This window comes from Festucalex cinctus, chromosome 4, assembly GCF_051991245.1.
Source record: "Festucalex cinctus isolate MCC-2025b chromosome 4, RoL_Fcin_1.0, whole genome shotgun sequence".
NCBI lineage: Eukaryota > Metazoa > Chordata > Actinopteri > Syngnathiformes > Syngnathidae > Festucalex > Festucalex cinctus.
Window position 1 is genome coordinate 20,709,875 of NC_135414.1, and position 12,214 is coordinate 20,722,088.

At 41.1% G+C, this 12,214-nt stretch overlaps 1 protein-coding gene across 5 annotated transcripts; it reads right to left on the minus strand.

Moving 5' to 3' along the window:
• Positions 1–1,603: 1,603 nt before the first annotated feature.
• ulk3 (unc-51 like kinase 3) lies at positions 1,604–12,199 on the minus strand. 5 transcript variants are annotated; one of them, XR_013283244.1, is made up of 18 exons: positions 12,055–12,199; positions 11,247–11,378; positions 11,018–11,158; positions 10,584–10,704; positions 10,413–10,508; positions 9,955–10,098; positions 9,384–9,466; positions 8,789–8,944; positions 8,613–8,718; positions 8,489–8,529; positions 8,316–8,418; positions 7,951–8,015; positions 7,304–7,382; positions 6,004–6,044; positions 4,815–4,862; positions 3,910–3,973; positions 3,412–3,621; positions 1,604–2,735 (listed from the first exon to the last, which is right to left on the minus strand). XR_013283244.1 is itself a non-coding variant. In XM_077519639.1 (17 exons), the coding sequence occupies exons 2-17, from the start codon at positions 11,349–11,351 to the stop codon at positions 2,719–2,721; spliced, it is 1,410 nt and encodes a 469-aa protein (XP_077375765.1). In that variant the 5' UTR covers positions 11,352–11,378; positions 12,055–12,199; the 3' UTR covers positions 1,604–2,718. The 5 variants fall into 5 exon arrangements, 2 of the variants coding, with proteins under 2 accessions (XP_077375765.1, XP_077375766.1); XR_013283243.1 differs by having other exon boundaries at positions 3,412–3,629; XR_013283245.1 differs by lacking the exon at positions 4,815–4,862 and having other exon boundaries at positions 3,412–3,629.
• Positions 12,200–12,214: the final 15 nt, after the last annotated feature.

A 12,214-nucleotide genomic window follows, 5' to 3' on the forward strand; every position in this document is an offset into this window, starting at 1 on the left:
TATGACCACTTGAGGTTATCGCAGTGCAAAGGTGTCAACTCCTATAAAACTGTCAGGCAGGCAACGGGGAAGTGTAGAGGGCCAAACAAAGACATAAACACAACCCTTAGCTTGTTTAAGTGTTGTTCTCTTGTCAAATGTTCACTTTCAGCGTCTCCGTTTGTTCACCAGCCTCGCGTATGAATCATATAATTATAAAATGTCCTTACTTTCCCCCGCCAAGCCTTCCTGTCTCTCTCCTCCCCATTGGTGGACGTGATCCAGCTGTTCATGATGACGACGACGCGGCAGCCGAGGCCCCTGGCTCCCGGTTCTCTTTTCACAACTTCTGGACAAAGACAAGCATTAGCTTGGCAGCGTGCTATTGACAAAACGTCTCCAGAAGGCGGCAGCTTCAAACACCCATTTTATTTCCCACCCGGCTTCTTCTCCTTTAATAAATACATGGTAATTATTAAAATGACAGCTGCGTCAACATTCAAAACACAGAATTAAACAACAGAGCAGTGTGCAGGTGTTGCCAACGTACATATTTATACTTTAATCTTTTTCTTTTCCCTCATAATTAAACTCTTTTGGAGTATTACAGCATGTGTTTGAAATCAAAACAGCGTGCCCAGACCTCCAACGGTGAGGATTATCAGCCTCAAGTCTCTCGTTTTGGCCCAGTAAGTCCAGTGTGTGTGTCGGCGTCACACAACCGCACACCCACTGGCCGGGTCGCTGGCCAAACCTGCAGCTGAAGAGTAAATAAGGCCTAGGCCGCACCTCGCCAGCTCTTCTTTCATGGCGGTGGGAATGGCGTCCATCAGTGAAGAGGACATGGCGAGCCTGCGGTCAAGCCACAGTGGAGACGTGCGAAGGGGGAGGAGGGAGAGTGCGAACTACAGTGGAGCCTCGAAAGTCAATTTAAGTGCAATTCGGAATTAGACAAGCAGTTTCTTAGAAAAGATCCAAAACACTGATTTATTTATTTTTTCTTACATTTTTTCCCCTGTTACTCGTTTTCCCTTGCTGCTCAGTAGGCTTTATGTGAAGAGATGCACCTCCAAAGCAAAACTATGCTTTTTAACATAAGAGTATTTTCCAGAATGCTTTCAAATTTGACATCACATAAAAAAGGCAATTGTACCAGGAAATTACGCTTCTAAAGTCGCAAAATACTTGTATGATGTCACATTGTGAGATTTCAGCTCTGTGGTGATCCAAAATTGTTTCATTTTTTCAGGATGACAACACAAAAGACTGCCATTGAGGGCAAGGATAAACAGTGGTTAAATTATATTCACAGTTGCAAAGCGTTATCATTGTTAACCCTCCTGTTATTGGTTGTTGCACAAGACAAAGTGACCGGCTGGAGATTTAATAAATAGTATTAATAAGGAGTAAAATAAAAATAAAATACCAAAAATAAAGCCAGGAGAAAAGAGTTTATCCCAAATATTTTCTGAAATAATATTTACAGGTCATTTGACCAACAATAGAAGGGTTAAGGGCCATCCATAACTTGTCTACCCTGGAATGAAATAATTATTTTTTCATTATCCCCCCCCCCAAAATTTAAAATTTGGGGAGAAAAAAAAAAAAGACTGGGAGTCGAGAATCATGGTAAGGGTTGTGTTTGACCTGAGCGGTTCCACTTTATTTACATGTTAGCAGAGGCTACATTACCTACAGTACAGTGTAAATCAGTCCCACCGGCACACATTTTCACAGTTTTCTGCAAATATTTTTCATTAAATCCCTTTGGCTTGTTGACTACAGTGATCAAAACATGCTTTCAGCAGTGTGTAGAAATTCATTATGTTTTAGGCATCGCATTTGGATGGAGCACGAGCTCCCAGTTACATTACGATCATGCTAAATGTTAGTAGAGATGATGTCTCGATAACAGGTGGGATTTACACTGCAGGTCCAAGTGCTCAATTGAGATTTAATACCTGTATCAAATTTGTTGTGCTTTCTATTTACAAGATTTCTGTAGGCATAGATGCAGTCATTAACTATTTTGCTAATTTAATACTGGATACCACTCTAATATAACATATTTACAACATAGCTATGTATCTATGTTTTCAGCTTCATTCAGATTTACAGCGGATGTTCTGCAATGTGTTTATTTATATTGCTTGGGCAGAAGCGGAAACATTTCGAAGACATCAATCTGGCATTGATGTGATACAGCACTCAATACCTGACGTGTACCGGTGTTTTTTTTTTATCCACATTTGAGGCACAGGCCTGATTCTGATCTGAAGAAATCAAATTCCATGTGTTTAAATTTTATGCTTTACACTGCAATGGCGCAAATCTCAACTGTGCCGCTACTTAAAATAAAAAATAAAAAAAAAATAAAAAAATAAAATAATGTATCACTTGAACCTTGCCATGTAAATCCAGCCTTCAATGCAAAATGTTGTAAACAGTTATTTTTATCGGAGGGGCCCACAGTGGGTAAGTTCAAAAACGTGCCGCATTATTAAACCAGCTTAACAAGTGCTGCTCTCTCTACCTGCTAGCTCACCTACAGCAACAACCAAAACATTGAGCGCTTCTGGCAAGGCCAAGCCCAGAAGTGTGGAAGGTGAGGTGGGGATCCAGGTTTGATTTGGCATGGAGCACAGAGCTTTATTGGGGGGGAAGGCTTTAACTCGGTTTGACTGTCCAAGGCCGTCCAAGCCGGTTTCCAAGGCTGGTTTCCCACCGTCACCCTCGGTTTTACTGCACACAGCATGCTGAAAAAAAAAAAAAAAAAAAAGAACAACTCATTCACTGCCAGACATTTTAGAAAATTTCAAAATTTTCAATACTAACGCGATATTACGTTCAATAATTATATGTAAACCGAATCTACCAAATGACAGAACAGACTCCCTACTTTTTGCCTCATGCCGTTCTTTTATAATTGAGAGTAGAAAAATGTAGGTTCGCCAAAATACAGCCATTTCTCCCATGGACTCTGAAACTGTGTTTATTTCGTATAAAATGGGGCAATGATGTCATCTACCGGTGGTTGGGCATCAGTAAAGTTGTTTCCAAGTTTGACTTTTACAGTGGCGCATAATCAGATTCTCCTCCATCTATCCCCACTCTAAAAAATATATAATTGACGAGTATACTTGTCAAAGGCAGTGAATGAGTTAATATTTACTCTCAATTAGTTGTGGCGGAGTTGGGAGTAGAATTTTTGCCAGTTTCCACAAAGCAAGGTTCATAAGGGCATGTTAGATACGTTTGGTGCGGGCAAACTGAATTTTAAGACTAGCCCACACCTTTGGGACGAACTAAAACAGAAGAGTGTGATCTCCATATTTCATTCTATTTTCACTCCCTATAGGTTGAGTCAGCATATATCTCAAAACATTTATGCTTTTAGTGTATGTGCTATATGTACTATATGTACATATTCACCTAGCGAGACGTCATTTGCTGACATGCAGTGGCTGCCGTTGGCCCCATTCCAGCATGTGGCTAGCGGCCACAGTGTGGTTTTTATTAAAATAACTTCAGCAGGAATAAGCAGAAGCCAAGTACTTTGGGAAATTCGAGCCGCCTCTCAATCCATAATTCCACAGGAATTTCTCGCTAAGCACAGGATATTGTCCAGGCTTTAAGAATCCTCTGTCCATCTCGTAGGAAGGCATAGGGAGGACAAGTACATATGTAGGTTATGATCTGGATAAAGTATATCGCTAACAGCACATTTTTCTCATACTGTAGTTTAGCTCATTAAGATTGGAGTGTATATACATAAATGTAATGTTGAGACTGAGAATGAGAATCATCCATTTGAGTCAGTTTCATTAGATTTACATATAGTATTGGGAAAGAAAGACACACCCCATTACATCATCTTATATCACACACACAATAAGAGCAGGAAAAATGTCATTTTTCAACAATACTCACAGCTTCTGACGGAGTCTGATAGGGGCTCCCGATCCAACGAGGCATCCCTCTGAGTTTCCTGCATCTGGAACAAATAAATGTCTGACATGTATCATTCAAAGTTATTAGTAATCTAAAGGAATAATATTACATAGAAATAAATTCTGTGGCTAGTGGTAGTGAGCGGTATGCCAAAAAAAATTACCATTTGGCACCTACTTTTGTTTTAAGGTCAGTAGGAGAACATTGTGGAAAAACTGCTCTTTTTCTTTTCTTTTGTTACAGTACCATATTCATCCATCCATCCATCCATCCATCCATTTTCTGAACCGCTTACGCCTCACAAGGGTCGCAGGGGGTGCTGGAGCCTATCTGAGCTGGCTATGGGCAGTAGGCGGGGTACACCCTGGACTGGTTGCCAGCCAAATCGCAGGGCACACAGAGACGAACAACCATCCACACTCACAAGCACACCTAGGGACAATTTGGAGCGCCCAATTAACCGGCCATGCATGTCTTTGGAATGTGGGAGGAGACCGGAATACCCGGAGAAGACCCACGCAGGCACGGGGAGACCATGCAAACTCCACCCAGGAAGGTCGCAGCCTGGACTCGAACCCGAGTCCCAGTACTAAATTCATTTACATTTAGCATGCAAAAAAACTGCATTAAATTCTTCAACACATAACAGATTCTCAAACTAAAAATATATAACAGCTTCTTCATAAAGTTGTTTTCGTTTTAGGAAAATACAAAAACAATTCTTTAGCATCCATTTTTCACAGTTCTCCAAATAAGCAGATATTCAAACCCAAAACCTCTCAGCTGTGAGGCAGACATGCTAACCATTAGCACGCCGCACCACAAAAAATGACATTCAACATGCATTTGTGGACGACCGCAACCTGAGAGCAAATCACCCTCACTTTGATGTTCTTCTTGAGGTATTCTGCTCTGCTCATGAGGCTTTTAATCTGGAAAACGACAAAGACAGGTGGTCCATCACAGTGTTTTTTATTAAAGGCCCCATGCCACATTTTTGGACAATAAATCCATCCTAAGTAGCACAATGAGCCAGTGGACACAACTCAACCCCGGCAGGATATGAAAGAGGCGGGAACATACTCGGTGGACATAATGAAAACTGGCATTCAGTTGCATTATGGGTAGCGTACAGTGTTTTTCTGACCTGTACTCGGCAGCACAAGACAGGATGTCTGAGTCTCTGCTGCAGCAGTGTGGAATGTGCGTTATTATTTTTTTTAACTCTCCGGTGAGACCTCCAAGCTTCACGAAAGTGCAGTGCCAAATTTGCTAGAGTTGGGAAATTGGGAAAACATTTCAGAAGGGACACACGTGTGCTTCTAGGCTTGGGGGCCACAGATGAGGAAAAAGTAACACAGAGATTTGCTTGTACATTGCTACACAATGAGGAGACCTCCATGATTAGTTTCCATACTTAACTTAAAACGAAGTGATCTGGCATAGCAAATTAGCATTTTGACCGCAGTTTTTTTTTTTTTTGGGGGGGGGGGGGTATTTTTCCCTCGAACCACAAGCCTTTAATCAGCGTGTGCAATAAACAGGGAGGAACTTGGAACTTTACGTGGCTTGCACGTTCTCAATGCTTGACTTACCATCATGACATTAAATCAGTTTACACAGAATACATCACAACCAGTCAACAATAGATGGAGAATACTCAATCGCTCCTGGCGTTGGGTTATTGCTATGTAAAATGTTTGTGGTTGTGAGTGTTTATTTAGTGTAGAGGGTTTAGTTAAATAAACATTTGAGTTTGTTTTTGCACATGTTGTTTCTGTTTAAATCACGCAACGAAATCCATCCATTTTCTTGACCGCTTATTCCTCACAAGGGTCGCGGGGGGTGCTGGCGCCTATCTCAGCTGGCTTTGGGCAGTAGGCGGGGGACACCCTGGACTGGTTGCCACACAATCACAGTGGAACGAAATCTCAGACAGGCAAATACATCATATTTTGAGAGCAGTGGTAAAAAAGACATTAGTATAAGTTGTTTTTGGGGGTGAGGGTTCATGCCTGGCAGGTTATGTGCAAACATCATGTGATTGGTTGCTGCCATGATGGCGAGACTCACCTCACTGTGGAGCAGCTCTCGTCGGCGGCCCTGCGGCTCAGCTACAACAGACAAAAGAGAGAAAATAATGAGTACATTGTTGAACACCACTATAGCAAACGAGGAACTAGCCTCTAACAACACAAACAGGAAACTTTTTCCCACAATCCTTTTGCTACTATCTCAGCCTTGGCAGAGGTCTACACTCTGGAGGGTGACATTTTACCAAGGTGGGGTGTAGAAAATGATATAATTATAACTAATTAATTATTGGGGGCTTCAAGATGCTTGAAAACATTTTTTTTGCAAGCAGTTTTACACTGGTGTATATTTTTTAGGGCTCCACCATCACGGCTCCCAAAGAAGAGTAGCACTCCCTGGAAAGTTATAAAAAAAAAAAAAAAAAAAAAAAAAAAAAGTTAAGCCCTGATTAAATGATAAAAACGGGTGGCCTTTTCTGCTTAATTCATATTCCATAAACACAATATTAATCAGAATAGTGTGTTAAGAGTAGTGAGGCTGCTTAGAACATATTGTAAAGAAAATTGTTGGGTTGACTTCCCCTTTGAGCCCATATTATGCAAAACTGACTTTTTAATTGATTGGATTTCCCACGAAGTTCACAATGCATGAGTCACATATGGCCATCCAGCGGGTTCATATTTTCAACATCTATCATGGTTGAAAAGTGGAAATCAGTGGTATGTGGTTCAGTCCTCCTTTAAAAGCATCTTGATTGGGAAGACTGAGTGCTGGCTAGCTGGCCGCTTCAAGCTCTCATCAGCGGAAGATAAAGCGTCTTGTGTGTTTGCAGCGAGGCCTAAATGGGAAGCAGATGGCGGGGCTCCCGTAGCACACGCAGGGGCCCTGGCAGACGCTGGATCCCATCATCTCGGCTCCAAAATGCTTAACTAGAGGAATCGCTCTCCAATGAGGGCACATGAGCTCACTGCCTGATGCAGGGACACAGTTAGTGAATGGCCTTCTGTGTTGCCTGACAGCTTTGCCTACTTGCTCTATCACCTTCCATCCATCATTATTCATTTAACGACAACCATGCTTCCATCTACATACACAACACTTTTCTGCACGGAGCAGACAATGAATATTATGTGTTTTGGGCATTTTCAGCCAAGAGTATAATGTTTTGTACAGAGCCAAAAGTGTGAAAAGAAGCTCAAGATCCTTGTGCTTGTCCATGTCAAGACTGTTTGCATTTTGAAAATAGTGCAAAATTAGAGGAACATTTTCTACGAAAATTTTGGGCGTAACTTAAATTGTTCGTAAAATGGGTTGTTTGTAAACCGAGGTTCCACTGTACCTGCGAGCGCCAACAGGAGTTCTCCTAAGCAATTCTGGTAGTCATCCAAGGCCTCAATATCGTCCACTCCACTTTGCTCCTACAGCACAAACGGCAAACATGCATTTATTTACAGGGTGTCTGCAGATTTAAAACTTTTTTTTTTTTAAGAGCTACTTAGACTACTTATATATAGGATTGTTTAGTTTCATATAACAGTGTTGTACCTGGCAAAATCAAATAAATTAAAATGGGGATTAATAAAAATGTGGAGTAAGTAATTATATTGTCCATTAATTAAATGATGAAAAATATTTAATAATTATAGTAACATATTTTATCAATTAATTTTAATCAATTTGTATTTTCTGACATTTTCTCATTTTAATCTATACACAATTTTACCAATATTGAACCTTTTTGTTATTTTATCATACATACATACACACACATATATATATATATATATATATATATATATATATATATATATACGTGTGTGTGCGTGTGTGTGTGCGTGCGGGTGTGTGTGTGTATTATAGTGCATGGTGGACAAATGTATTAAATACAACATCAACAAAGCACTTAAATCAACAAAAAAGTGATGAAAGTCACCAACACCAACCACAGCCATTTATTTTTTAATTACGCCTTCCTGCATGTCTGACCTTAGCGATGGCATCCGAGGCCATCTCCAGCGCTGCCAGCAAGCGTGGTTGCTCACGAGACATTTCTACAAGGTGAAAGAGAGAAAGGTTTTAAGAACGAGTGCTTGTAGGTTGCGGGTGAGCTCGAGCCTCTAACAGCTCACTTTGGAAAACAGGAGCATGGTACAACCTCGAGTGGTTGCCGGACATCTACGGGGTATAAACAGGTCCATAAATATTGAGGAATTGATACAATGTTCATCTTTTGGCTCTTAAAAGACCACCAGAACGGATTTGAAATGAACAAACAACCATTCACACTATTTGAGGGCTAGAATGCATGTCCTACATATGCGCTTCTGACCTGCCTCTTTGACGTTTTGTACCTCGGAGGATGTCCCTGGTGGTGCACGCCTGCTCGAAGATCAGCTTGTTGTCCGAGGCTACCAGGGCCTTCAGCTCTTCCGCTCGGGATGCGTACTGACTGACCTTCAGGTATATGCGCAGGGACACATTACATTCTGCTCTGTGTGTAGTATGGAACAGAGGGCGGGCCTACTTTTTGTCTGAGGACATCTTTTCGCTGCCGGTCACTCTCATCTGGAGGAGGAAAGACAAGGTTACTTTCTTACATTTAGTATGTTTAACATGATGTTTAGGTTGAAATGTGCATATGCTCTTACAGTAAATAGCAGGGACAAAGTGCTCCAGGGCACTGCAGTACAGAGAGAGCGCAACAGAACTCTCGCCATCCTGGTCCTTCTGGACGGCCTGTAGGACCAGTTCTTTCTGAAGGGAGGCAGAAAACAGGGAGTGATCCCGCCAAAAACATGACACCGACTCTTCTTTAGTCTCTTACCGCCTTCCCCAAGCTCTCGGCACTTGGCATGTGCTCCATGTCCACGAAGGGGTGCGTGAAGAACTCGGCAAAGGTGATCCGGGCATCCGGATTCCTCTCCAGAAGACGCAAGAGGAGGTCCCGGCAGTGCTTGGAGACCCTGGCCCCGGGAGGGAGCTGATGTACAACAACGTGACCTTATTAAGTTGCTGTCGATCCGAAATGGAGACAACGCATTTTAAAGGTCAAAAGATTGCTGCCAAAAACCGCCAAGACTACTTTGCATCAATAAACATTGTACTGAGTGGAACAAGGCAACAAGGAAGAAGGATGCTAAAAATTGAGCCACAGATGAAAGGAGAATTTTATGGATGTTGTGAGGGAAGACTTGCAGATATCTTAAATTAGGGCAGAAATAAAGAGGATGTAATATGATGATCCGTGAATAGGGTAAAGCTCAAGGGAAAGAGAAAGAAGAAAAGGAAGATGATGATTGGAACAAGCCACAAAGTGCCCTTTAGCTAGTAAAGTGGGCCACCTAGTGGATTTAAAATAAACAAATACCACAGATAGATAACATAAAAATAATTATTGCATGTGGAACTTGATCACGTACCTCAATGGGCTGATTACTTCTAATCTTCTCTTCTAATTCTGAATATGACCTTGATGCAAAAGGGGCGCGTCCAAACAGTGCCTCTATATTCACACAAACAACATAAGAGTGCATAACACAGACCATCTGCATTTTGAAAGTTTACCTAATTTCATTTAATTACATTTATTGTGTATTTCTTACTTGTTTGAATTCTGTATTTTACAATTCCTTATATATTCAATTATTTTATATCATTTTAATCTTGCACTTCATTGTCACCTAATTTGTGATTTAAAAAAAAACATTTTTTTTTCTATGCAGCAGTAACATTTTGTGTTTTGCAACACTACAATATGAATAAGTTATGCTAGAAATGTAGCAGCCACAGTTCAGATCAGGTTGTTTACTGTGCTTGTTCGTAAAGCGCATGTTCACATTAATGAAGGGCATGGCTTTGGTCAGGGACGCTAAGGGGGTGGGGGTGGAATGACGCTACATTCAAAACTTGCTAGCATTTTGGAAACTGCAAACTACCCCTTTAACTATGTTTCAAATGACCTCCTTTATCTCAAATGAACCCAACACTTACCATAAAGAATGACTCCCACGGACCAGAGATCCACTCTGGAGTCATACTGGCGCCGACACACCATCTCAGGAGCCATATACAAAGGCGAGCCTCTCAGCACGCTCTTCTCGTCCCATGGTGACATATACTGGGCGAAGCCAAAGTCTGACATTGAATCAAAATGTAGCATCCGATACAGTTAGAAGCAGGATTTAACACAAAACATAATAAATGTAGTATTTACAAGTCTAATAAATATTGTTGATTATTTTACTTAAAATTCTTCAATTTGATGAACTTGAAACGTTACTGATAAAGATACTGTATATCTCTTGTTGGCTAATGACTCATGAACAATGTTGATTATAAGCTTGTTGTTTTATATGGTTGCAATTTGATTTGATTACTAGGCCATAAAAATGAAAATATAGGATGACCTCTGTTCAAACCTCTTTTTTTTTTTTTTCTTTCTTTCTTACCTGCTAATTTGAGGATTGAGCCAGACAGCAAAATGTTCTGTGGTTTCAAGTCCAAGTGGGAGATATTTCGGTCGTGTAGAAACTTGAGAGCACAGGCTGTAAGCAACAAACGGTATATGTATTGTTCAAATGGGCATTAAAAATGAAACCAAAGGCCGTAAGATGAGTCACCTATTTGCTGCAGAAAACGCCGGGCAATTCCCTCTGGCAAGATCCGACGACTGCGGATGAAACGGGACAGATCTCCACCGGAACACCATTCCAGTATCAGATAAATATTCTCAGAATCCCACTGACGATAACACAACAACATTATTGCGCTAGAGAAGACATTCTACTTTCACTTTCTGTTGATTAGAATTTTCTGTGACTAGTGTCACACTCTTGTGTCTAATCTGTTTGTGCTAGTTTAGAGCACTACTGAATTTTTTGTAGGATACCGTCAAATTATCATTATCTGGATTTTTAAAAAGTAATCTAGATAAATATATTTGCCCATATTGCCCACCCATACTTGGATATGCTCAATTTCACCCTCAAACCATAGTGAGGATATGTACTGCAGAAAATGGATGAATGGACAGATGATAATCAAGCAAGCTCACCACAAAGTCTTTCAGCTGGACAATATGAGGGTGACGTACGGTCTTGAGGATCTCGATCTCCGTGAGCAGGTTCTCTGTGGACGCCTTATTCAGAGTCTTCTTGGCGACCACCTTCACAGCTACCGCTTCTCGACTATCTTGCTAAAAGGTACATTATGAACATGTTGTTTTGTGCCACAGATGAGACAACATAAGAGAGCAAAAGGATGCAATGGCAGCAATGTCTCACCTTTCTGTAGGCCTTGTAGACTGTGGCATATGTACCGCTACCCAGCCGCTCTGTCAGGATGAAGTCATCCAGTTTTGGAGGGCCATAGCCAGAAGATGAAGCCATGCTGAGCCAGCAGGTCTTGACTGCAGTCTAACAACAATAAAGGGCTTAAAATAAACTTTCTGATTGCTTCTCACAAATAATCCAATATTATAGAAAAAGCCAACGGTAATGACATTCAAAACAAATTCTTTCTTTCAAATTGATTCTAGTGTAAGGAATGCACGTCAGCGGGGACTCGCTTTAACTTTATCCATCCATCCATCCTATTAATAAATGAACTCAAATTAGATGGCACTGATTAACAGCACAGCCCTCACAGTTATAATACAACAATTACATTAAGAATTGTTTGTGGTCATTATCCGACTCTAAACAATAATATTCTTTCACATTAAAATTACACCTTTCCATTCCACGCAGCTTCACAGTATATTCTTATCTGCTAAATTAATTTCATTGATGACTAACGGGCACAAGGACAAACACGATCAACAGGAAGTGAACTGATTAGTACTTCAGCGGGGCTTGGGCTGATCTAACTACTATATACTACGAGTGTATTTTGCCTTACAAAGAGCGCAAGAAGATGACGAAAACATCCTGTTTGACTTAATTTAGTACACTATTGTTGGTTGGCTACGAACGTGAAGTTCTAGCTAGCGGCACAAGGTGGACTGTAACATGACAGTTAGCAGTCAACAGCCCGTCCCTCGAATAGTTACGTTTTAATTCAAACTGCGTTCAGTGATAGTTGATCACGTACCTTTCCAGTAGTTAATCCATGACAGGCAAAAGCGGGTGGAAAGGTGATTGTTTACATCGCTGTCAATCGGCTGCGGCGCGCGCACGCTGCACTTTGGCTGCAGTGGTCACGTGACTTGGAACTTCATAGAATCTGTCACAATGCCTCCTATCAGTCGGAT